This window comes from Rhineura floridana, chromosome 11 (genome assembly GCF_030035675.1).
Source record: "Rhineura floridana isolate rRhiFlo1 chromosome 11, rRhiFlo1.hap2, whole genome shotgun sequence".
In the NCBI taxonomy this organism is placed as follows: Eukaryota; Metazoa; Chordata; class Lepidosauria; order Squamata; family Rhineuridae; genus Rhineura; species Rhineura floridana.
In genome coordinates this window covers 22,694,108-22,721,515 of record NC_084490.1, presented here as the reverse complement: position 1 = coordinate 22,721,515, position 27,408 = coordinate 22,694,108, and the positions used below count along the sequence as shown (strand labels likewise).

Below are 27,408 nucleotides of genomic sequence, written 5' to 3'. Positions count from 1 at the left end.
ATAAATAGTAATTTCCTTAAGTGATCCCATATCCCCTGCCATGAACACAGTCATAGTAGTTGAAGGGAATATTTTTTCTGCTTCATGGTACTGAAGCTTGGAAAGGATGATAGTGGTCTTTTGGAATAATGCATCCTGAGTCATGGGGGAATCTTGGGTGGACAGATCAAGTGAGTGGAATTTGGAATACTATTACTGGGGGGTGGGGGGGAGAAGGCCTCTGCCTCTGCCTTCATCTTTTTTAGCACATCACATAAAGCTGTCTTATACTGAGTTGGATCCTTGGTCCATCTAATCCTGTGTTCTGATTGGCAAGTGGCTTTCCAGGATCTCAGAGCACCATGCACAGTACAGGCACCGGGTGCATTAGGGAGTTCCCAACAGGAAACTCCCCTCTGTGCACAAGGAAGACTTCAGCTCTACCACCCATCAGCTGATGAGCAATTTGAACCCCAGGCAGGCCACGTACGGCCTGCGGGCCAGAGGTTCCCCAGCTCTTGTAAAGTTGGGCTGATCCTCACTGGCTTGGGTGCATTCTCATTGTGGATGTCCCGTTTATCCATTAATCCTCTTACATCCTGAGCCAGTTTAGCCAAATGGTCAGGGATGATGGGAGTTGTAGTCCACCAATATCTGGGGACCCAAGGTTGAAGAACAGTAGCTTATGGATTAAAAGTGTTTTGTCCATAGTGTTCAACTCACTATTTCAATATTGGTAGGTGTTTTCCTTTTTTCTAACTGGAGATTTTAATAAAATGTTTCGTTTTTGTTTTGTTTGCCACCCTGAGCTCTTTATGGGAGGAAGGGCAGGAAATATATCAATAAATAGGGATTGCCCCCATTTCACCAATGTAATATATATATATATATATATAAAAGTGCTGAGGGCGCTAGCACAAAATGGCTGCTGAAAAAAAGAGGTGACAGTACTCTGTACCGGTGAGTAGTGTCACACACACACAAAGGCCTGGGTGCATGACAGCATGTATGTTGAAGGATGTACAGCAATGAGCCCTTCATATTGTGGCTGATTTTATTGGGCCCGCAGAGTTCCCAGTGTAGCTAAAGTCACAGCTCGTAATAAGGTTGATGGAAGGATTTGGTTCTTTAATGTCAATGTCCCCGTTGGATATTCTGCAAGTTGGGGTGAATAGGTTATATATTTCAGTAGATATAATCAGAGAAAGAACAATTTCCCAATATCAGAGTTGTTAGGCGATCCCTGTTCCCTTCCTTCAGCTACCATTCCTAGAGTGGTTTAACAATTAATCCCTCTTCCCAGGGAAACTCTGGGAATTGTACCTCTGTGAGGGGAATAGGGGTCTCCTTACCATACTCAGCACACTTAACAAACTACAGTTCCCAGGTCTCTTTGGGGGAAGCCAATACTGTTTAAAGAGGTATAATAGTGCTTTAAATGTATAGTGGTGTTGCCTCTATGCTCAGGGTGGCAAATGGAGCTGCATCCTCCTCCCCAAATAGACATAGTCCCTCAATCCAGTGGTTCAGCAAAGCTGAACCTTGAAGCCAGAGGCCAGGGCTCCACAGTCCAGGAGGCCCACAAATGACCACCTGAAGAGTAACAGATGATGGGGGCAGGAGCAAACAAGCTTGATATCAGCAACCGGGCTGGCATGGACATGCTGGGGCCCACCAGTTTGACACTAGCCACCACAGTGATCCCACAGTGATCTCTCCACCACAACATTTTTTACAAAAATTATAGTCATGGGATAGCCTTCAGGGTATGTACATGGTTACAGATCCTCATTTCTATTCTTTTTACTTAAAAAAAAAATTGCGTTGTACACAGTGTTAGTCCTAACCAGAGTACTAACCTAGGTACATTAATTTCAGTGGGTCTACTTTGAGTACAATTTAGCTGGGTGCCTTCTGTTACCATTTTCTACATCAAAATGGTGCTTATTCTCAAATAATTGTGTTTTGCATCAGGGCAGCAGATGAAAACTCAGTTTTACTCCTGTATGTTGGAATGATTTAAGTGAGCTTAAAATGTGAAATTGCTCATGCACAGAATATTTCTTTTGTAAAAAAATTAAGGTTTGTTTTGCTCTAATGTATTAGTAATATAGAAGCCATTGTAAAGCATGGCAGTGTGACGGCAACTGAGAGGAAGAGAAATGTTAATTGGTGCTTCATAAATGAAGTAATGTACATGGCTGTCTAAAGGGAAGTGTTAAATCCAGGGTCTAAAATTACCTAGCTGCATCAGTGCCTCCATCCTCAGAATCTCAGGTGGGATCCATTGTCTCAAGACTCTCCCGTTTCAGGTTGCAGGCTGTTTCACAGAACTCAGTGAGGGATACTGAGAACTAAATATGCCCCTGCCAGTATAGCCGCACACTGATTTTTGTCCGTGGTCACACTCAGTTGTGACAAAGAACTGGGTTTCATCCATATGATGCTTTATTTGATGCTTTGGGGCGTGCAGCTTGACCTATGACACGGGTTTCCTCTACAGGTGACACCATGTCTGTGATATACAGTGAGGTGGCTGCAGATGAGCCAACAACTGACAGCTTCTGGATGGTGAGTGTCTGAAAGCGGGGAGGGAGGGAAGGAGGGAGAGCAGGGAAAGTATGGGGACCTTATAGGAACAGCGGTGATAGATTTCTCAAAGAGATTCCTTTGGACAAAGTAAATGGAGTCAAGCTTGTGTGATGTTTGTTCATTCATTCATTGGTTTCAGTTACATACTGCTTTTTGGCCTAAAGTCCCCCAAGCAATGAACAGATCAATATAAAAGAAAATATAATAAAACTACAGTAAATACAAATGTAAAAGTATAATAAATGAATAAAAATATAACATAGCAAAAGCCAGATGCCCCTTCAGTAATACTTTATACATTCACGAGTTGTATTTGTGGTCTCACTACAAATTCAGCTCCCAGAAGCCAAGGTGACTCCCATTTGCCTCCCCGCCCTCCACACATCGGCTGCTCCAGTCTGTCACCTAGGATGAAACAAGCCCATCTACAAACAATTGCCCAAGGGGAGTGGCCTTACCCTCCTCACACCCCAATGGGGGAACACTCCATGGGCACAGCTAACTGGCTCAACCTTCTGGCTCCTCAACAGGTTGCTGTTCTCTAGGTGCAGGTGTAGTAAAGAAGGGCTGGGAGGCTGAAGTTGGTATTCACCTCCCAGCTAGTAATAGTCCTGTTCTTGCTACCAGTTATGGGGAATATGGATGGGGGGAAATAAAGGTAACTGGGGGCAATATTGAGCGTATCTGGATTTTCTCAAGAGGAAATGAGGTGTAATAAGAAGGAGCAAGGATTCTGGGAACTAGAATTTCTAGGTTCTTTGAAAAGACAGGAAGTCAGAGCAGGGGATTTTAAAAGGATTTGGGAATAATCTAGTGCTGCGGCAGGCTGATGCCAGCATTGCATGATTTACTTGTTTTTAACTAGAATCCCCATGTATACAGATATGTTTTGAATATACCAAGCAAGAGTGTATATTCAGGCTCTCTTAATAGGTAAGACATAACTAAACTGTGTTAAGCAATGCTGCATACTGTATGTGCTCTTGCCTGAGAACATCAGGGCTTTGCTTGATCAGGCCAAAGCATACCTAGACCAGCATTCTTTCCAAAAGTCCCAGCAGTCAGCAGGCACTAGGCATTGGACTAGGGGCTGGTGTCAAGAGTCAGTACGGTTGGAAATCTGCCAAAGGCCCACACCCCAGCAGAGGCCCTACTGACAAGAGCCCCCTGGACTTGCTGAAGTGGAGGTAGACTCCTGGAGCCCATGTAAAGTGTCTTACCCAAGAGCCTTCCAAAACCTGAAAGTGATACTGCCTTGAAATGTGTGGTCCACATCTGTCTGCCCCTAGTCTAATGAGTAAGAGCAGAATTCAGGCTCACCGTTCCTCAGAGCAGGGAATGAAGTCTGATTAGCTAAAGTAGGAACATTGGAAGTTGCCTCTGACTGAGCCAGACCATTGTTCCATTTAGCTCAGTGCTGTCTACACCAGTGGTTCCCAAATGTTTGTCCCCACAGACCACTTGAAAATTGCTGAGGGCCTTGGCAGCAATGGCGGCTGGTGGCTCCATTTAAATAGGCCAGCAGAATCTGCTCTGGGTTCTGAAGCACCTTGGACAGCTCCTTGAACGTTCGGACTAAAACCCGGATTCTACTGCCCCCCTGACATGGAGCCACCATCCACCACTGCTTGGCAGACCAGTTAATGGTTTTTAATGACCTGCCAGTTGTAGCAATTGTAATGCACTGTGATAGATGCGGTATGATTTTTAGTTTTAATTTTGTTGCTTCTTTTATTTCTTATATGTTGTATTTTGTTGCATTGCAATTGGAATTCCATAGAATTCAAACTGTAATACAATAAAATGTCGTATAAGATAAGATAAATACAACATAAGATGTGCTGCCTCCGATCTTCAACCACATATCCACAGACATACTGTGGACCACAGTTTGGGAACCCCAGGTCTCCACTGACTGACAGCAGCTCTCCATGATTTCAGGCAGGAGCTTTTCCTGGAGATTTATTATTATTTTATTTATTGGATTTATATCCCGCCCTTCCCCCCAGTAGGAGCCCAGTAGATGCTGGGGATTGAACCTGGGATCTTCTGTGTGCAAAGCAAATGGTCTAACACTGAGCTACGGCCCTTCCTCAAGTCCTTAGGAGCAGGGCTTCCTTTCGACCATGAAAAATGCATAAAGGTGAGGATACTCACCCCCTCACTCAAGCTGAGGGTGCTCCCTTCCTCTCTTCCATTTTCCTGCAGTCCAATCACTATCACAGCACAGTAAAGCGCCTGGTCGATGGGTATCGCATCTGTGACCAGATTGTAGCCTGTTTCACGGATCGTGCAAAGATTGAACGCAGCTATGCTTTACAGATGGAGGAGTGGACTCGCAAGTGGCGCCCCCTTGTTGATGCAAGTGAGTTGCTCGGTCTCCTTCCAACAGGGTTGAAACCCCTCATCTGCATAATTTGTTCTGCTTCCGAAATGCAGGTTTTCAAAAGAATTGTGGGACGAAGAAGGGTGATGGAAATATATGTGCTTACTGTACATTAATATTGTTATTCTTATCAATATCTTGAGTACAAAAAGTTATCTGTAGTCAAAAGCCTACCAGACTCTCCTATCCCTTTTAGCTCCTGGAATATATATTAGAACAATTTTTTACCTATTCTGCATCTTCTCCATTGAACTTTCAGTGCACCATTTTACTTATTCTGTGTGATACCATAGCTACCTATGGTAATAGGATTTCTAAACTTCCCTTCTAAAAACTAGCATCAGGGCTTAAGCCTTCTGTAAAGGCTTCCTCTGTTCATCATAATTTCAAAAGATAGGCAGATGGCTCCTTCGCCAACATAGGACTGTGACATTTCCCCTTGTAAGTTAAACTTTTTCTTTTGACAAGGAACAGGATTTTCTGACAGAATTGTGAGATCTTTGCTTTGATTTGTACAAACCAACCTATGCCAGCCTTCCCCAACTTGATGCCTTCCAGATATTGTTGGATTACAACTCCCATAATGCCTCACCTTTGGCCATGCTTGCTGGAGTTGATGGGAATTGGAGTCCAAAACATCTGGAGGGCTCCAGGTTGGGTAAGGCTGGCCATGCAGGCAAAGAACTGAATGAATGAATGAATTTTATTATTACGGTCGGTGACCAATACAAAACATCAAACATCAATTAAAACTATTTAAAATCATGCCAGAGTTAGCAAAGCCAAGACTAAATAGACATTTGAGCAAACAATATTCTGCAAATGGTAGTGGCCATAATACAGAACCTTGCAACAGTTAATGTGATTTGAGGATAATGGTCCGATAGCAGATAACTGGTGTAAAAAGCAGAATCCCAGCCTGGAATCGATTGAATAATAGGAGTTATATTGGTAGTGTGAATGTCATGATAATAAGAGCAGGATAAAAGCACATGAGATATTGTCTCAACTACTCCCATCCCGCATGGACACAATCGCTCTGCGCGTGGAATTCTACGATATCTGCCATCAAGGAGAGCTGACGGGAGTACATCAAATCTCACCATTGTAAATACTTTTCTATATCTGGCGTTGGGAAGCTTACTGAGGTATTGTGCAGGTGCAAAACCCCTGGGAAAGATGGTAACAGCAGGCTTGTGTATGGTCAGTGATAAGTGGGTTTGAAGTTCTATATCCATGATACGTTGAGAAATAGCTGACCATGCTTTGGAGAACCCTAGTGTGGAGATGGTGGGGAGTGAAAAGCCAGGGTTGCAAATTACCTAATCAATAGCTTATGCCAGGTAGATTGATATGTGTTGAGAAGAACTAGAGGGGCCAGACCCACAGGGTGAAACTGCAACTTTAACCAGAACTTTGCTTTGAGCTTCGAAATGCGGGCTTCGATAGTGGGCAGGCTGGCTTCCAGTCTTAGAGTGTAATTAGAGACACATGGGGGTATCCCAAAAATAGACCTCAAGAATTTAGTTTGTATAGATTCAAAAGAGACAGATATAGAGAAAACCAACGCCTGAGAGCCATAAAGCATTTGTGAAATGACCTTAGCTACAAAGACTTGAATGGCAGAGTGGATATATTGTCCTCCCTTAGTATAGAAGAATGACAAAAGAGCCTTCGAATTCCTCCTAGCGGTGGTAATGGCATTCTTTGCAAAAGAACTGAATGGACATTGCTTTCTAAAATGATCCAAGTAAATCTGTCATTCTGAGCCTAGACCTCTTTCATTGCAACATCCATTGCCACCATGTGAGAATGCTAGTTAGAATGCAGTTTTATGTTTCTTTTTTTGCCTGCCTTAAAGGCTCCAGTCTTAAGTACCTGAATGTTTCAAGGGGATTCAATGGAAAATAATTCAGAGTAAACATGTTTAGGATTGCCTATCATATTTATGTTACATTTTTATAAATAAATCTTTATATTTAATATTTTTGTCTTTGCCCCTCGGTCAGGGATTGGGGCACCAACCATTGTGTTAATTATCCCTGACTGAGATCAATGAAGCACCCTCCTGTTTTCTAAAAAGGTTTTAACCCAGGAGCAATCAGGCATGATGTGGGCCCATAATACCACTTCACCCCTTGCTATGATGTGCTTAACCTATTATACTGTGTGACCATGAATATACATTGCTATGTGGTCACTCTTTCGGTCTTTATTTATTTTGCAATAAAACAAATAAGCCAGCCCTATAAATATTTGGGCCTCATTCACACCATGTAACACTAAGTGTAACCATGGCTTAGTGTGAATGTGCTGGCTCCTGCATGTTGGGAGTAATGCACCATTGCTTGTAACAAGTAACCTGAACCAATGCTGAGAGATAGACAGAAAGGCAACCTGTTCTTCCCTCACTGGTCCCTTCTTCAAAAGTAAACGCTTGTTTGTTTTTCTCAGGCTTTCCTTCCTCTCTCTTTCTTGCCAGTTACAGATAGTGCATGTGAATGCTAGTCTCATATCCTGCAACGGCCACATGTATGTCTGTACTGAGAATGGTTTTCTTTCCCAGTAGCAGTAATAAACCTTCTTCATCCTTTCAACCACCAGTCTTACCAGACTATTCGTTTCTGCACTCTGATGCTACATATACCAAATTCCAATACCGAGGAGGACGCTGCAGCTGCTTTACTCCTCCATGGGCTTTTAGCTTAGTGCAGCATGGCAGTTAAGCTAAGGTTTGGCCTTGCATGTCATCTGAACCTGGGGTTGTAGTTAAGGTCTCTCCTCCTTGAACCATGGCCTGTAATCACAGGAAAACCTTACATGTCAGCCAGGCCATGAAGTGGTACGCCGATGACATTTTCATTTGGAGTCAATTGTACTGCTATTTTCTTTATGAAAGGAAACCCTGTATGACAAAGCATGAGAGTATGACAAAGCTTGAGGGAACTGATACATTATGGCTGCAATTTGGATACCATCTTATATCACTCCATGGGCACACTGGTATTATTTTGTATCACATGCTATGCAAGGAATGGTCAGGATCTGTTTTCTAAGGGTTCTCCACTCCAGACAGTGATACTTCGGCAAGGAATGTATTTTGCCACACAAACAGATCCTCCTCAAGGTTCAGTTGGCACCATATGCTAGGAAAGGCTTCACATTTATGGCCTGCACACGTGTCCAAGCATAATTAAGTATCACATACAAAACCCTGTGGAAGATGTAATTTCAGCTTGCAAAATATCACTATCTCCTACAACGTGTGGAAAAATTATGTTCAGTACAAGTGGAAAATCATTTTACAATACATTGGTTAAAGTTTGGTAGGGCTCCCAGGGGCCAGATAAAATAGTTTTGGCGGCCAGATTGGGCCTGTTGGCTACTAGTTGGCTATTCCTATATGCTCCACCCTTACACAACACACAATTTGCTTGCCCACTCAGCATGAGAGTAGAGCAATTTCCTCTGCACCATGGCAAATATGGTCTGTCTTCCCCCCATATTTGTACTGGTGGAGAAAGTCACTTCAGTGGCATAAGCAACATAGTTACCAGACAGTAACAATTGTCATGTAGATCAATTTACAGCATATTTTGATCTGGGGAGAGATGAGTCTGTCAATTTTGCCTTCTCTCAGTTTCTCATTTTTTCCAATCTTAAATTTGTTATGTAAATTTGTATAGATATTAGCAGAGATTGTCAACGGTCTGAGATGCTGTGTGCCAGTGTGTGCGTTTACCGAAGAAAGCAGGCTTTTACCCTGCATTGAGATCACTGAGACGAAAGACTTAGTAAAATAAGAGAAGCTGTTTTATTTGAAGAAATACATAGTAGATAGGAAAGGCCTACCTAGTTCTAACTAACTAAGTTGGAGGCGCGACGCCCAGGCGTGGGAGGTGCCCTCATGGCTAGGAGAGAGAGAGCAGAGACAAAGGTGTCTCCTCTCTCTCAGACAGTCGGAGAAGAGAAGAGAGGAAAGGGCGGAAGGAGGAGGGGCACATAAGCTTCCCTAAGACATATCAGTCTAACCACGAAGGAAGTCAGTCAGCATCACAGGTAAAGGAAATCAAGCCCATCCATCTGGAGGACCCTAACTCTATCTCCCTTCTGGAACATAAACAAAAGAACAAAACAGGACTTGCTCTTGCCCTACATCCAAGAAAATTCAATGCAGACTTCTACATCAATTTGCATGTGTTTTTAAGCCCTCATGAAAATTCACCAGCATTGTAGTGCACATTTCTTCTAATATACACATTTCCTCCAATATAATGCATTTTGTATGCTACTATCGCTAAAATACGCATTTTATGCACACTTTCCCCCAATAGATGCATTTTTCTACACATTGGTTCATTGGAGAACTGCATTGCAAAATTCAAAGGGTTGTGAATGTCAAAGAGTGGCTGGGTTTCAGTTTGTGTACTGTTTTGGGAACTGCAAATTATTGACTTTCTGCCCCATCTCTACTTTGGCCTCTAAAAGAAACAAGATGGTGGCATTTGTAGAGGCCTAGGGGTTAATAAGAATCTGTTCGTTGCTTGGATTTGCTATGGTAAAATATGAAATCTGCCCATCCTCTATCCCTCCCTTTTCCAGGTCCAGCATATGGCTCCTTGCTCCGGGCCTGGCAAGCATTCTTGGGGGCTTCTGAGCGGCTGAGCCGGCTACACATGGAGATGCAAAGGGCTTTGATCTCAGAGGATGCCGGGCGCATCCGGACCTGGCAACGTGACTCCTACCACCGCAAGCTGTTTGGGGGCTTCAAGGAGGCCTGTGAGCTGGAAAGTGGCTTCCAGCGGGCACAGAAACCGTGGACCAAGAAGCTCAAGAAGGTAGGAGAGACCTGGGCCTCTGGAGCTCTCTAGGAGCAGACAAGAGGATCCCAATGGGGTAGAGAAGCTGAAGAAAACGAGGCAGGACTCCTGAGTTCCCAGTGGGTTGATTTTTTAAAAAATCAGGAACACTCCATTCTTCTCCTTTCTCCCCATCTTACCAACACCCCAACTCTCTTACTTACCCACCAAATCGAGATTGGAGAGGAATGAGGCTGGCTGATGGTTATTATTTGTGGTAGGTGAGGTCCCATCTGCAATGTACATTTAAAGCACCAAAGGAACTTGGGAACTGTGGTTTGCTAAGGGTGCTGAGAATTATTAGGAGACCCCTGTTCCTCTCACAGAGCTACAATTCTCAGAGTAGTTTGACAGTCAGTTCCTCTTCCCAGGGAACTCTAGGAACTGTAGCTCTGTGAGGGGAAGAGAGGTCTCCTAATACATCCCAGCACCCTTAACTATGGTTTCCAGGATTCCTTGGGAGAAGCCATGACTGTTTAAAGTAATATAATGGTGCTTTAAATATGTAGTGGAGATGCAGAGGTTAACACATGCCTGTTTACGTGAAGGGTCTGGGGCACATTCTCCTGACACTGGTGTCTTGTGCCCTACTTGGGGGGCCCACCCCATAGTTTGAGAACACAGGGCATAAGGAGACTAGGAGCTGAGGCACCTGGGCTCTCTAGGTAAAGAATGGCCCTCCAGGTGCCATTGGACTACATCTCCCATCATGTTGTGCCTAACCATGGGCCATATTGGCTGGGGGATGATGGGAGTTTCAGTTCAACATCTGGACCAAAAAGCTGGGGAATGCCGGTGTACCTTGATGTACGTTGACAGTCTGCACACTTTTATTTCCCTTGTTCCCTCCTGCCTACCTTTGATGTGCACATCTAGGTCGAGAAAACCAAATCTTTATATCACAAGGCCTGTCGCAAAGAATATGTTGCAACCCTACGGGAGAGTGGAGTCCAAGCTGCCCCGGGGTCTGAGGTGCCCCCAGACCGGCAGCGTGCCTTGCGGGAAGAACATCAGCGTTGCAGCCAAGAAGCCAACAAGGTGAGATTCTTTTCCCCCACTTTCTTTATGGGTCCAAACCAGTGGGGTAATATGGGTCACTGGAACTATCAGACACACTGGCTGATATGCTGCCTGGGACTTTCATTTGTTAGCCTTTCTGGGCCACTGGGCATGTTTGGATTTTCAAATGTTGCACGTGTCAGTCACAAGATGGCTGCCGTGGCATAATACAAAATGGCTGTCACATCTGAAGAAGCAGAAAGACAGACAGGGCCACAAAATGATACAGGCATGCCCCCAATCAGCCCTCTTCCCCTCTCAGCGGGGAAAAGGGCATCTGCATTAGCTGCTGCCACAGATGCTCACAAAGAGAAACTCTTATCTGTTCAGAACAAAAGGGAGAGTGAGCATCCAGTCCTGGCATCCAATGAAATGTGGGCATGTTTGGGGGGGGCGTGTTCAACGTAGAATAGGCCACGCCATTGCAAACAGGAACTGAGCAGCAAGAGCAAACAGGAAGTAGTAGAAGCCCTGTAAGATGCCATCTTTTGTGGAGCAGGCTTTCAAGCATGTTCTTCCCATCTCCACAGTTCTAGGAAATGGGGGCTCATATCCCAGAGAGAGGAAGATTCTTGGGCATGTGACTCTTCTTGACCCTTGACCCCTTTCAAACAGGTGCGTGAGCGCTATGAGAAGGCCCTGCAGGAGCTCGATCACTGCAGCCCACGCTACATGGAGGAAATGGAGTCGGTTTTTGAGCAGGGGCAAGTGCTGGAGCAGAAGCGCATTGTCTTTCTCAAGGGGGCATTCCTTGCTCTGCATCGACGCCTTGATGTCACCGCTGACCCCAGGTGTGGTAAAGGGTTAACTGAGGCCTAAGTGACACTTTTCTTACCAAGGCATGTAACAATTGCCTGAAAGCTACACTAACATGTGGAAAAGCTATTTCTGGTGGGCTCCATTGAAACAGGATTCTGGACTTAATCAACCTTTGGCCTGATCCAGCAGGGCTCTTTTAATGTTCTCATGATCTTCCTGCTCCCACCAGAAGCACCTTATCCTCATTTAAAGGGGCTGTTGAGTTACTAGTTATACCATTACACATTTTGGTCTAATGGTCAGGTTTGATTACCTGTCAATAGCTATGGCTAGAGCAGGGAGGGGACAGAGAACAGAGATTGCAGTGGCACCATTGGCCACAAGAGGGACTACTAGAGCTTCCTTTGTGTCCTTGAGTATTATAGCCACTCCACAGGCACATACTTCTATAGTTTGCCCATCTCCAAGGAAATGTTGCACTCTAGACTAGTTCTGTTGTCATTAATTAAATGCATTAGTTGCTTGTTATCTAACAGGTCTCTAAGCGACTTTCATTTAAAAACCAAAACTTAAATACATTACACCATTTAAAAAAAGTATTTTTGTGGTTGTGTACCCAAAATCAGAAGTCTTCTCCCAGTATCATGCATCATGTTAAATGGGAAGACAGAGTGGGGAAAGCTTTTCTTTCTTTCTTCTTCTTTTGAATGCCACCTCATAGTCCTTCCTGATCATTTTCCTCTTTTCATGTAGCATCCAAGCTGTTTATAGTGATATGCACCAAGCCATCGAAGAAATAAATGACCAGGATGACCTCAAATCGTGGCGTAATCGGCATGGACCAGGGATGCCTATGAATTGGCCACAGTTCGAGGTGGGCACTTCTCCTTTCCTTAATGGTGAGAGAAGGGCACTCTGCACATTCTCAGAGGCACTAGTCCCATCTCCAGCCAGCATTTAGGCACAGGGAGAGGAACAGTCCCAGATTATTTGATATAACTTCAAGCCCATGACAGGTTCTAGGGGAAAAAAAGTTCTCTTTCTTGGTTGATTCTAAATTTAGCCTTCCTCAGTTCTCCATGCTTCTTTCCATCAAGAACAAAATGCTGTTTCTGTCCTCAAGTCATTTCAGCTGACAATTTACTTCTAAGCAGCTGGAATGTTTTTGAACATGCAACGTGACATCATGACGATTCGGCCAGTGACCAAACTTCCTAGCAACAATCGCCAATGTGTGTTTCACTTCAGCTTTTGTCCCTTTTTTGACAGATTACTAAAACTATGTGCTTGTTTTCATTTAACATCTTGTTCTTACCTCTTATGGCTACAGTGTCAGCGCTATAAAGTGGTGTCCACATTGGCTTTGCAGGGAATAGACTGAGGAAGGATTAAGAATAGGATGTAGAGTTAAGGCTCAGATTGTACATCTTTACCCAGAATCTAGCTTTTTTTAAAAAATAGTTCTGGGATTCACTTCTGTGTTTCTTTAACAGATTTTTATATCTCACATAATATGACTGCAGATGCTTCCTGAGCATCAGTTTCACAAAGTGATGAATACAAACATCTTTGGTTATGCAGAACATCCCTATCTGTATCCAGGCTTTTGTACAACTTGCTAAATGGTCTCCAGCTTTAATATGATCTTAATTAATGGTCACTGATGGCCACTCCAAAGCAAAACAAGAGGCAAGCTTCAAAGTGGTATTGTAGGGAACCTTAATAAAGTAGTAAATTGCCCAAAGTGTCTAGGTGGAAGGGAGGTTATATCCTATAGTGCGTCAGCTTGTGTAACTGAAGTATAGGATTGCACCCTAATTGACTTTAAACACACCAATCTTACCTTTTTTTGCTGTTTCACACACATTTAAAGGACATAACTTCCTTCAAAGGATCATGGGAACTGTAATTTTGTTAAGGGTGCTGGGAATTTGTAGCTCTGTGAGGGGAAAACCACAGTTCCTAGGATTCTGTGGGGGAAGTTGTGTGCTTTAGTGCCCTGACAATACAGCTGAACCTGTAAAAATCTGTTCAAAACTGGAGAAGCAGCACTTGAAGAGGGTGAAGTGGAAACATAGCAAAAGCTGGTTGTTCTTTAAGTGATGAATATGAATGCATTGATATTCCACTTCACCCATTCTGGTGCTGAGCCTTGGCACTGCACATTTTGAGTATATGCATGAGGGTGGGAAAGGTGAGTTTTAGTTACAGTGGAAGCAAAGAGAATTTCCGACTTAAAACGTGAAGTGATGGAGGTTGGGAAACTGTCGTGCTCTGAAGACCTTTTTTTTTTTTGGCCAGTTTCACAGAAGGGTCGATGCTCATCTTATCTGGCAGTGACAGCTCTCCTGTGGGTGGCTAGTGGCTCCCAGCTGCTCACTCAGAGGAGCACCAATCCCACCAGTAAATCATCCAAATTTCAAACACTCCTTTTGCCCCCTGAAATGTGCCCATATCTTCCATGGTGGCAGCCATGTTAGGTCAGCCCTACCTTCGGCTGAAGCCCTGAACAAATTAAACTTCCTAACAGTTTTCTTTCTCCCCTGCCTCCTCCTCCCTGCTGTTCAGGGTTGGAGCCCGGACCAGGAGCAGCCACAGGTGAAAGTCAAGAAAGCCAAAGAACCAGAGAAAGTGACATTGCGCAGCATCACCCCTTCCCAGAGCAGGTGAGTCATTCGCCCACCCATCCCAACCACAAGAGGTAGAGAAGGGAGCAGCTAGAAACTGGATGTGGGTGAGTGCACAGAGCTTTTGTAGTCTGGAGCAAGAAATTACTGCTGACCCTATTTGTCACCCTATGCACAGGCAGTTAATTGGGGGTATTTTTGAGGGAGGGGAAGTCCTTGCCACATAGTATGTGTGCCCCCCCACAAGAAACAAACATTCAACAACTTTAGTGTCCCTGATTTAGCACAGCTTTACAAAGCTCTGAGATTAAAGGCACTGGCGTCTGATGGCTTCTTGTCAGTGGGGCAGTGGAATCTGCTCTGGGTTTTAGTTTGAACTTTCAAGGAGTTATCCAAGGTGCTGAAGCATGGAGTCACCAGCTACCACTTACTGTAGGGGTGAAATGGAAATGGACTCTCTTCAAGTCGATCCCGACTTATGGCCACCCTCTGAAGAGGGTGTTCATGGTAAGCGGCATTCAGAGGGGGTTTACCATGGCCTCCCTCTGAGGCTAGTCCTCCCCAGCTGGCTAGGGCCTGCTCAACTTGCCACAGCTGCACAAGCCAGCCCCTTCCTTGTCTGCAACTGCCAGCTGGGGGGCAACTGGGCTCCTTGGGACTATGCAGCTTGCCCACGGCTGCACCGGTGGCAGGGCACGTAACCCCTGAGCCACTCACTGTGGGGGTGATCTTTAGCTGGCCCTTGACACCCAGGAGACAGGAGCGGGGATTTGAACTCACAGACTCTGGACTCCCAGCCAGGCCCTCCTCCACACTGTGCCATACCAGCTGTGACTGTAGGGGTAGCCTAAAAACAACCAGACACTTAAGCAGCCCTCCAGATGTTATTGGGCTTCAACTCTCATCAGTTCCAGCCTGCGTGGCCTGTGATCAGAGATTATGGGAGCTGTAATCCAGGAACATCTGGAGGACCACAGGTTCTCCATCCATATCATAGCTTAGTGAGCCACAAAGAGGGATATTATCTGGTGTAGAGCTGTATGAATCATTGGACATAGTGTTAGACCAGGGGCATTGAGAACAAGCTCTGGGACTGACATCACATCCACTCCACAGCATACATTTAAAACACACTTACCCCAATTTAACAGCAAGGGCTTCCCCCAAAGAATCCTGGGAATGGTAGTTTGTTAACGGTGCTGAAAGTTGTTAGGAGATCCTTAACAAAGTAAAATGTCAAATGCAATTCAAGGTAAACAAGTGTAAAGTTATGCATACTGGAGCAAAAAAATCTTAATTTCAAATGTACACTCATGGGGTCTGAACTGGCAATGATTGACCAGGATCGAGACCTTGAGGTCGTAGTGGAAATCCTGATAAAGCCGTTGACCCAGTGTACGGCAGCTGGGAAAAAGGCAAATTTCATGCTAGGAATCATCAGGAAAAGTATTGAAAATAAAGCTGTCAATATCATTATGCCATTATACAAATGTATGGAGCAACTTCATTTGGAATATTGTGTACAAGTTTGGTCGCCTCACCTCAAAAAGGATGTGGTAGAGTTGGAAAAGGTTCAGAAAAAGGCAACCAGAATAATCAAAGGGATGGAGTGACTCCCCTAGGATTAAAAGTTGCAGGATTTGGGGCTTTTTAGTTTAGAGAAAAGGCAAGTAAGCAGGGCCAGTTCCAGGCATGTGGGGGCCCTTGGGCATCAGCTTGCCCTGGCCCACCGGTGTGTGTGTGTGTGTGCGTGCCTGTATGTGGCTTCAGTACCTTAGGGAAGCTGTGGCCACCATCTTCATTAAGGGCAATGCTAAAAAGCCAGCTGACAGGTATGTGGGGGGTGCGGATCACGGAAGGGGAGTGGAGGGCCCCTCAGGGGCCCCTCAGGGGCTCCTGTAGCTCTGAGGCCCTCAGGCCAGTGCCCAACCTGGCCGCCCTTTAGAACCAGCCCTGCAAGTAAGGGTGACATAATACAGATGTGCATGGCATGGAGAAAGTGGATAGAGAAAAGATTTTCTCCCTCTCTCATAACGTTAAAACTCATGGACATCCAATGAAACTGAATGTTGGAAGACTCAGGACAGACAAAAGAAAGTACTTCTTCACATAACATATAGTTAAACTACGGAATTTGCTCCCACAGGAGGCCACTAGCTTGGATGTCTCTGAAAGAGGATTAGACAAATTCATGAAGGATAAAGCAGTATGCTTCCGAATACTAGTTGCTAGAAACTGCGGGGAAGGAGAGAGTCCTCTTGTGCTGAAGTTCTGCTCGTGGGCTTCCCATAGGCATCTGGTTGGTCACTGTGAGAACAGGATGTTGGACTAGATGGGTCAGTGGCCTGATGCAGCAGACTCTTAGGTTTTTATGTACAGTTCCCAGGATTCTCTGGGGAAAGCCATGATGACTGTTAAAATGCTATAAGAGTACTTTAAGTGTGTGGTGTGGGTGTGATTTCAATAAGTCCTAGCTCAAATTAAGTCCTTCTTTAGTTACTGGAAAACAGCTGGTATAGGACAGCGAGGAGGAGAGACTGGCTGGGAGTCCAGAGTCTGTGAGTTCAAATCCCCGCTCATGTCTCCTGGGTGTCAAGGGCCAGCTAAAGATCACCCCCACAGGGAGTGGCTCAGGGGTTACGTGCCCTGCCACCGGTGCAGCCGTGGGCAAGCTGCATAGTCCCAAGGAGCCCAGTTGCCCCCCAGCTGGCAGTTGCAGACAAGGAAGGGGCTGGCTTGTGCAGCTGTGGCAAGCTGAGCAGGCCCTAGCTAGCTGGGGAGGACTAGCCTCAGAGGGAGGCAATGGTAAACCCCCTCTGAATACTGCTTTACCTATTCATAGGGTCACCATAAGTCGGGATCAACTTGAAGGGAGTCCATTTCCATTTTAGTTAGTGGTTGTTCGCAAAAGGTTTCCGGGGAGACCAAGATTCCTTTGGCTGTAGGGCATGCTTGTCTTCCTGACTATGGAACATGCTTGGATGGCTGGTCCTTTACAGCACTTCAGATTTGTCTACATATTTCTCTCTCTCTCTCTCTCTCTCTCTCTCTCTCTCTCTCTCTCTCTCTCTCTCTCTCTAGTTTAGAGAAAAGGTGGGTCAGAGGAGACATGATAGAAGTGTATAAAATTATGCATGGCATTGAGAAAGTGGATAGAGAAAAGTTCTTCTCCCTCTCTCATAATACTAGAACTCGTGGACATTCAAAGAAGCTGAATGTTGGAAGATTCAGGACAGACAAAAGGAAGTACTTCTTTACTCAGCGCATAGCTAAACTATGGAATTTGCTCCCACAAGATGCAGTAATGGCCACCAGCTTGGATGGCTTTAAAAGAAGATTAGACAAATTCATGGAGGACAGGGCTATCAATGGCTACTAGCTGTGATGGCTGTGCTCTGCCACCCTAGTCAGAGGCAGCATGCTTCTGAAAACCAGTTGCTGGAAGCCTTAGGAGGGGAGAGTGTTCTTGCACTCGGGTCCTGCTTGCGGGCTTCCCCCAGGCACCTGGTTGGCCGCTGTGAGAACAGGATGCTGGACTAGATGGGCCACTGGCCTGATCCAGCAGGCTCTTCTTATGTTCTTATGTTCTCTCTCTCTCTCTCTATATATATATATATACGCACACAGGTATATGTATATGTGGATGGACGAAGCTTAAATGAATCTGATATGAGAATGTAAACTAGCTCAGATAGAATTTGCTTTAAAAACAGCTTTCTTCCATGTGCTATTTCATCTTAACATCATTCTCCTATGGCACAAATAACCTGAGGACCAAAACAGAAAAGAGGAACCAAAATGATCAAGGGGATGGAGCAACTCCTCTATAAGGAAAGGTTATAACATTTGGAGCTTTTAGTTTACAGAAAAGGCAAGTAAGAGGTGATACGAGAGAGGTGTATAAAATTATGCATGGCATGGAGAAAGTGGATAGAGAAAAGGTTTTCTCCCTCTCTCGTAACACTAGCATTTGTGGACATCCTGAAGCTGCATGTCGGAAGATTTAGCACAGACGAAAAAAGGACTTCGTCACACAGCACATAGTTAAACTACAGTAGGGCCCCGCTTATATGGCGGGTTCCGTTCCGGACCCCCGCCATAAAGTGGAAATTGCCGTAAGGCGGAAGCCCATTGACTTTAATGGGGTGCGTCGAGCGAAAATGCCACGAAAATGCCGCAAAAGTGGCTTTTAAAGAGGGGAGGAAAGCTGCCGCATTAGCAAAACGCCGGGAAGCGGAGTCCCGGGAAGCGGGGCCCTACTGTATAGAATTTGCTCCCTCAAGACAAGGCAGTGATGGCCACCAACTTGGATTGCTTTAAAATGGTTTAGACAAATTCATGGGGGATAAGAATCAGTGTGGCTAGTGGCTAGAGTGCTGGACTACAACCTAGGAGACCAAGGTTCGAATCCCCACACAGCCATGAAGCACACTGGGTGACCTTGGGCCAGTCACTGCCTCTCAGCCTCAGAGGAAGGCAATGTAAACCACCTCTGGATACCGCTTACCATGAAAATCCTCATCCTAGGGTCACCATAAGTCGGAATGGACTTGAAGGCAGTCCATTTCATTTCCCAAGACTATTAAGACTACTAGCCATGATGGTTGTATACTATCTTCAGTATCAGAAGCGGTTTTCCTCTGAATACCAGTTGCTGGAAATTGCAAGTGGGGCCATTGTACTCAGGTCCTGGTTAGTTTATTTATTTATTTATTATTACATTTATATCCTACACTTCCTCCCAGAAGAAGCCCAGGACAGCATGTGCTTATGGGTTTCCCAACGGTTGGTCACTGCGAGAACAGAGTTCTGGACTAGATGGGCCTTTGGCTCGATCCAACAGATTCTTCTTTTGACAATGAGTTCTCATGGAAAGACATCAGTTGTAGTTTCCCTAACAAGAGAGGTACTTCGCAGCTTTGCCAGGGCCGTGAAGGGAGTCACCAGCGGTACTGCTGGTTCCATTTGCCCTCTCCTGTCTAAACTTCCAATATTGAACAATACTCCTTTTTGAAGAAAAATGGTTCTGCCCCAGAGCTTTCTTTAAAAAGGCATAAAGACAGTCAGTGCATACATGATAAGTGAACTCAGATTTATCTCCCCAAATACCAACCTTGATCTGATCCAGGAGGACTCTTCTTCAGGCCAGAGAAGCAGTTCCAGCCTAGCAGAAGGCAGGAAAGGAACCAACTTGAGCTAGACAGACAACGTACCTGGAAGGTTTGTTTGCTCTGCCCTGGAGAAATGCCTTGAAACCCTTTATGTAGCTGGAGGAATCACCCAGATTTTGAGCTTCATGACACCCCAGGACCAAGAGCCATGCAGGCAAATGCATCATTTGGAAGTGGGTCATATGTGTTTGTGGGTGCTTATTGCCTGTTAGGAACTGTTTACTGATTTGCAGGAAATTGTTCTGTTGACTTCCTGCAGTAGGAGTTTTGAATGTTTAGTATGTAGTAGAAATACAACTTTGCAAGGGATTATTAACTGTTGACATTGTGTGGGTGTAAATTTTGGGGATGGCAAGGAAGAATGTTTGGGGATAGTGCTTATTTATCAATGAACATCTCTTTCTGTAATGCGGTTCTGATGTCATGAAGTGGAACTCATATCTCTGCTTAACCATATTAGTGACACCGCCAAGCTACAGAGACTAGAAAACTGTTCGGATTGAAAGAGAAAAAAATATAGCTTCAGAACAATTTCCCTTCTCAGTTCCTATTTGAACTTCAACTTGAATGCAATGCTAGCGTCAGAATTCCATCAGAATTCTTCTACTTTCTTGACAACATTTATACCCCACCCTTCAGCCAGAAAGTCCCTCAGAGTGGCTTTAAAAAATGTGTATTTAGTCCCTGCCCTCAGGCTTACAATCTAAAAAGACATGACAAACAAGGAAACAAGGAATGGGAGGGAGGAAGAAAAAGCAAGCTCAAGCACAAATTCTTAAATTATAGTTCGTATAATGCAGTGAAGAACAGCAGCCCCTTGCTGATGTCAGTGGTGGTTCTGAATGTCTTGCCTTTGATAGAGTGGTCCCTCTTCGCAGAAGCTCTCTTCCCCTCAGTTCAGATTCAGGAGCAGAGCAGGTGACAACGTCCAGGCCAGGAAGGCAGGGCAGCTTTTGCCACACAATCTTGAGACTGTGTACGCTTCATACATTTAAAGCACATTTCCTCCGTCAACCCCAAAGAAAAGAATCCTGGGAACTGTAGTTTGTTGAGGTTGCTCGGAATTGTAGCTCTGTGAGAGGTAAACTACAGTTTCCAGGATTCTTTGGGGGAACTCATGCAGTTTAAATGTATGGTGAGTATGTAGCTTATGGCAGTTAGAATCCCCACAGGAGGGGGCTTGATGGAATTACATTCCTTCCTCACTGATGCCAGTGGTGGTTCATACCAGGCCCTAGTCTAACACTGTAACCACTGCACAGACAAAGAACTTCTCAGTCCAAACTGTTTACGAGTCCTCATATCTTGGCAAGTTCCTAAGATGATGAGTGTCATTACTATGGTTAGGCAAAGAGATATGGGTTCCAATTTGTGAACTAACAGTTGTGCTACAGAAAGAAAAATATTCAGTTAAGACATTCACTTAAGCACCATCAGTCATCAAACATTCTTCCTTACCATCCCCAAAACACACATCCACACAATCTCAACAGTTACAATCCCTTGCAAAGTTGCATTTCTCATAAATCTTAAACATCTAGAACTCCTACTGCTGAAATGTTGTCAGAACAGTTCCCTCAAATCAGTAAATTATTCCTGAAAACCAACAAACAATCTTAAACGCAGGACCTTCCCCCACCACTACTAAAAATCGTGCATTTTTCTGTGTGATTGTTTGTCCTTGGATTTCACAAAGCTGCACATCTGGGGTGACTCCTGCACAAATTCAGGGGATATCTCCAAGAAGATCAAACGAAATGTCAAGATTGATCAATTTATTGATCGATTTTACTTATAGCATGTTCTTCACCAAATGGTCCTATTGCAGGTTACAAAAAGAAAATCACAAATAAAACAAGTACAATGTACAGTTAAAATAATTAAAAAACCACAAAAACAACCAGTATCAGAATAACAAAACAGCAACACAGAATAACAATTCACAGCAATGCAGGAGGAAAAAAAATCCACTCAACCAAAGGCCTGAGTAAAGAGGTGCGTCTCTTGACCAATCATAGAAAAGCATACAGTGATGGCACAAGGCACACCTCAAAGGGGAGGTCACTCCACAACCAGGAGGCCACCACAGAGAAGGTGCTGAAGAACCACATATGCTGCCTTGTCCTTCTCTGAGGATATAAACACAGTAATGCATAATAAGCAAAGTAGGGGCTTATCTATAGTTCTATTCAGATTCTTACCTCTTCCCACAGTGCAAAGCCAGCACCCGTGCCAGTGTCAGGACAGCGGGTCCGTGCTGTGTATGACTATACCAGCCAAGAGGCAGACGAGCTAAGCTTTAAGGCAGGTGAGTGAGTGTCATCTTCACAACCTCTCCACCTTGCTTCATTCGTCCAACGGCAGCCTTATAGGAACATAAGATGCTGCCTTATATTGAGTCAGACCATTGTGGAATTCCCTCCCAAATGATCTTCACCATGCATGATGAGCTTCCGCCGAGCCTTGAAGACCTGGCTCTTCAGGCAGGCTTTTGGGGTGGGTTAGGTTTTATTATTATTGTTGAGATTTTTAATGTTTTAATGTATTTGTATGTTTTTATTTTGTACGTCGTCCAGAGTGGCTGAACAGCCAGCCAGATGGGCGACTAATAAATTTAATAAATAATAATAATAATAATGGTCCACCTAGCTCAATATCATCTACACTGACCGGCATAGACTCTGCAGGTTTTCAGGGAGTCTTTCGCAGCCCTACCTAGAGATGCTGGGGATTAAACCTGGGTTTTTCTGCATGCAAAGCATGTGCTGTACCCTGAGCTATGGTTGCTCCTAATGAACACAGGAAACTGCCTTATAGGGAGTCAGACCCTTGGTCCATCTGGTTCAGTATTGCCTACACTGACTGACAGCAGCTTCTCCAGGGTTCGAGACAAGGGGTCTCTCTCTGCCCTATCTGGAGATGCCAGGGGTTGAGCCTGGGATCTTCTGCATGCAAACCAGCAGCTCAGTCACAAAGCTATGGCCCTTATCTTTCTGCAGAGCTTAGTACAAGGAGGAAATAATATGAACCTATTCTGACTTTTGTAGGTGGCCTGGGCCCAATAGTCCCACTGAGTCTGAGTCTCTCCCTGCATCCTCCCTCTTCATCAATATTTGTACATGCTCCTCAGTTTCCTTGAAAAGTTCCAGGGGCAGCACTTCCCTTGGTTTGGCCCGGGAGATGTTCAGTGTTTTTGTAATATTTGCGTTATTTACAAATATACAAGTTAGAATAATGGAAGGCAAGCAACATTCACATTCCCTCCAGACAGGAGATCTGTTACTCTACATCAGGTTTCCAGAGACAGAGGCATCCTGGACCCCTAGATGCCACCAGGCAGCTTTCAATGAGCTCTTAGCTCTGGGTGCCTCCAGAATATCACTGTTTTGTGGGAGGGATTAAAGAGCATCCAGGAACTTTAGATTTGTGCATTTAAAGTGAATTGAAGTGCTTTGCTGCCCTTATACAACATATCCACTTAAAAAAAACCTGGACTTTTTACACTTTGGAAAATAATGGGCAAATGCACAGAAAAAGGAATGGGAAGATGTGTAAACATCCCACAAGCAAATCAGGCTGATTCCAGGATGAGTGCTCGTTCTTGTATAACCATCCTAGAAACAAATCAGAACAAATGCTCAGTAAAGACCAGACATAGGTCGCTTGCAGATGACTTGTTTATTGAGTATTCATCCTGATTTGTTTGCAAGAGATTAGATGATGTTGGCTATTTAATAAGCAATCGTTCTGATTTCTTTCCAGGGAGTTCAGATGATGACAAGTCAAAGCAAGCATTATCGCACCTATACCGCTGCATTTTCCTATCACTTTCCTTATCACAAAAGTCAGACAAATAGCCCTACTGGAGAAAATATTACACAAGCCGAGGGCATCTAGGAGACAAGCTAAACAAGATCAATTTTTAGCAATATGGCAGTACTTTGTTTCTTATACAAATTATGATTCACATAGGTACCAAATACCCCTGATCTATGTTGAAATAGGGAGGAGATGAATAGAACTTTGTGGTAACTGGGTAAAGGGAAAGAAGAAATTAGGTCAGCTAATCACCCTCCGTGGCGCAGAGTGGTAAGCGGCGGTAACGCAGCTGAAGCTCTGCTCACGGCTGGAGTTCGATTCCAACGGAAGGAGGAAGTCAAATCTCTGGTAAAAGGGGTGGAGGTCCACTCAGCCTTCCATCCATCCGTGGTCGGTAAAATGAGTACCCGGCATATGCTGGGGGGTAAAGAAAGGCCGGGGAAGGAACTGGCAATCCCACCCCATATATACGGTCTGCCTAGTAAATGTCGCAAGACGTCACCCTAAGAATTGGAAACGACTTGCACTATAAGTGCGGGGACACCTTTACCTTCTTAATCAATTGTAAAGTCTGATTCCCTGAATACATGGAATAAATTGGTAAGGTAACTTAGCACACCTGTAATGTTCCAAATGAGTAAGACGAAAACATCTTTTGATTACGTGCATGGAATTATGCTTTTACCCTCTCCTGATTGCAATTTATAGTTTGCAAATTAATTTAGCTTAGTTCTGTTTGTTCTTTTATTTTTCCTTTCCTTTGTATTTTTTTTTTAAATTTTAATTTGTTATGAATTGTAATGTTGAAATAACAAAATAAAATAATATGATTTTTTTTTAAGTTAGGTATTTTGAGGAAGCAGGTTTGTTATGCAAGACTAGAGATGTGAAGGCTCAGAAAAAATCAGTTTTTTTCTGAATTTTTCCGTTTCCCCCACACACAAAAATTGAAAAAGAAACGAACAAAAAAAGGAGGAGTTTCTGAATTTTTCAGTTTTTTCCAGGCCTTATCATCTCTATGTAAGGCCTCCCAATAACCTATAATTGTGCAACCTGAATTTGCCAATATGCGACTGAATCCCACCTGAAAACAGCAATATTCTCAACCTTTGCATAAGACTTGTGAAAGCAAATCATGGTGAATGCTCAATAAATAGGCGTCTGGAGGGGCCCTCTTTCTGTCTCTAGTCTGTTCCAAAGCTACCTCTTCTGTTCCTTCACACACAACCACATACACGCACACCCCTAACTTATATCAGATCCTCCCCTTAGTGGGGGTGGATCACTCGAGAGAGATCTCCAGGTGTCTCCCAACCAGTAGCTCCCATTGAGAAAACACCAACACCTTGGGCCATTAACAAGCAATCTCCCTAACAAAAGAATGGCCAGCCAGAAGCCATAGCAGCTTGATCCCAAACCATCACCTGGCTGCTGCCCATGGTGGTAGTTAGCACCCCACTCCTAGCTATGGATGGGTGAGAAATTCAATTCAGCTCACATTTAAAGGTCAATCTCTCAAATTTGCACTTTCCAAAACAGTATGAGAACCAAAGGACCACCATCCTGCGACAATCGTGCTTATCTGAATTTTGCAATGCCGTTCTCCAACCAAGCAATGTTTACAACATTGCATACATTAGGGGAATGTGGGCATAAAAATGAATACATGAGTAAAAATAACATACAAAAATGCATTTTATGATGAGAAATTGCTTGTAAAATGTGTGCATTAGTCAAAACTGCCCACAAAAATGAAAATGCTGCAGAATTTTCATGAAGATTTTTTTTTAAATGGCAAATTGCTGCAAAACTGTGGAGAACTGGATTTAAGATTGGAAAAAAGAGAAATGGAGAGAACCGAAATTGACAGATCCTTCCATGTTTGTCCTAGCCCTTGCCCTGTTTCATTGACATCCCTCCTGATTGTAACTCCTCCCCCTCCCAGTACGTGTAATAATTACAAGATTTTCTCTCTCTCTCTTCCCCATCAGGAGAGCTGCTTACCAAGTTGGAAGATGAGGACGAGCAAGGCTGGTGCAAGGGGGTGACCGACAGCGGGCGTGTGGGGCTCTACCCTGCCAACTATGTGGAGCCCGTACAGGGTTAGCTCAGTGGGTTAGAGATAGAAGAGGGCGAGCACAGGGTAGGGTGGGGGGAATCACACACCCGTACACCTATATTAGGGCTATGTTTGTTCTGCACTTCTGACAGCACACTATGCAAGCACAGAACCGTGCAAAATTCAGCTTCCTTAGAGACTCCACTTTATTTTTAAAAAGCACACAGCATTCAATCCATGTGGATGCAAAGTTACCCTTGAAAATGTGTGTGGGAGTGCTGCTGGTGAACTCTCAGAACCTGTGGTGGGTTGGTGGGGCTTCTGGGGTCTGCACAGCTTGCTGTCCCCCCCTCTAGCTAGCTCTATTATGCAAAATAAGCCCACTGATGCTCCATTTGCATAACTTATTCAGGGGAGGGCAGCGTTTGCCTTTGGGTGGGTGGGGAGTGCAGAGTAATGCATAGCCCTGATCACTAAGTCAACAAAAGACACCGAAACAACCGAGGACAAAACTGGGGAGCAAATCCCTCACACAAGCACAAAGCATAACACACACACACACACCTGTATCCAGATGCACATGTCCAGTCTGATTTACACACCATGTGCTTGCAACCTCATGCACACCTACACAGCTGCAGATGCCACCACTCCCTCTCCTCATGTCTCTGACACACACCTGCCAAATAAATCAAGGTGCCTTCACGTTCTTGTTTGTGTCTAAGGCACAGTCAGAAAACACATTTTGTTCCAAGGGCTTGTCATCGCCTCTAGAAACCCTGAGAGGGACTGAAAAGCAGAATCCGGAAGGCGTCTTACAGTCCCAAAGAAGTGCGCTGTAGAGATCATGAGATGGCTATCAAATTAACAGCCACCTCTGGGTTATGAAAGGTGAAGTGAGATGGCCGTGTAACATGCAGTTGCCAATTTAAAATTTCCCACGTGACAAGTGGCTGTTTTAGAGGCCCCAACCACACAGTAGACTGAGTGTCACCATGCCAGCCACGCCTTCACCTCCCTAAGAGGCCTGCATTTTTAGAGAAAAAACATTAAAGAAGCAATCACACTATAACTGATTGTTTCTGACGCTACCCAAAGATGTGTGAAAATGAGGCGGGGGGATGTGATGATGAGCTTACAAGAGTGAACGTTTAAAAAATAAGGCTAGCTGATCTGGAGATTTTGGAAAATAAAATGAATAAGCATGGTGGCTACTTTCTATGCCTTTTCATTTGTAAGCATCCTTATGGCGAAAGAGCCAGTGTGGTGTAGTGGTTAAGGTGTTGGACTATGACCTGGGAGACCAGGGTTCAAATCCCCACATAGCCATGCAGCTCACTGGGTGACCTTGGGCCAGTCACTGCCTCTCAGCCTCATGAACACCCTATTCAGAGGGTCGCCATAAGTTGGAATTGACTTGAAGGCAGTACATTTACGTTTAATCCTTATGGCTGTAACATTAACCTTGAAAACTTTGTTGGCAACAGGACCAACACAAAGCATTGCACTGGCTGAAGCAGGTGAACCACTGCCATCTCCTGCTTACCACCTTCCATGGAAGGGGCTGGTGAACCCAATGCACATTATGGGAAAGGGATCCTTCGTCAGAAGGAGGCGCTGTGGACAACTTCAACCCAGAGGGTGCCTGTGCCAACATCACTTTGCCACAGTGGCAGCAAATGTTGTTTACTCTAGGACCCCTTCCTCCGAGTGAGGCTTGGGTCGAGGTCTGTGGAGGAGTGTCTTTGCTGCCATCACTTTGCTAGGAGCAGATCAGTCATGTGGGCCAGAGCAGCAGTGGCTGGGAGGGGCAGCTGGTGGCAGCAGCGCATCAGGAGCTTGGCATCCAGCCGGCCAGTCCCAGCCATGGTGGTGGTGGGCAGTCCTGAAGGCAGCAGGTGAGAGGCCATCCCTCCTGATCTGTTGCCTGAGCCATGTGGCTCGGCATGGCTCATGGTAGGGAAGGCCTGGAGGACGGTGCCTGATGAAATCCTGGACATTGGTATACACATGATCACCCTTCCAGAATCTAATTCCCCCTTTCATCTATCCGCTGTTTGTTATTTTGATTTCTAACAATAATCCAGCTTTTTTATCA

General features: G+C 44.7%; 1 protein-coding gene across 4 annotated transcripts in view; it reads left to right on the top strand.

Moving 5' to 3' along the window:
* LOC133366236 (protein kinase C and casein kinase substrate in neurons protein 3-like) overlaps positions 1–26,520 on the top strand; it is a 39,001-nt gene extending 12,481 nt beyond the window's left edge. For 3 of the 4 annotated variants that reach the window (XM_061589100.1, XM_061589102.1, XM_061589101.1), the window contains 9 exons: positions 2,483–2,550; positions 4,780–4,936; positions 9,560–9,795; positions 10,693–10,854; positions 11,491–11,666; positions 12,388–12,508; positions 14,203–14,300; positions 21,646–21,740; positions 25,243–26,520. In XM_061589100.1, coding sequence (XP_061445084.1) covers positions 2,483–2,550; positions 4,780–4,936; positions 9,560–9,795; positions 10,693–10,854; positions 11,491–11,666; positions 12,388–12,508; positions 14,203–14,300; positions 21,646–21,740; positions 25,243–25,358 — 1,229 coding nt within the window. In that variant the 3' untranslated portion in view covers positions 25,359–26,520. The remainder of the gene's footprint in view (positions 1–2,482; positions 2,551–4,779; positions 4,937–9,559; positions 9,796–10,692; positions 10,855–11,490; positions 11,667–12,387; positions 12,509–14,202; positions 14,301–21,645; positions 21,741–25,242) is intronic. The other variant, XM_061589104.1, reaches the window with a different exon arrangement.
* Positions 26,521–27,408: the final 888 nt, after the last annotated feature.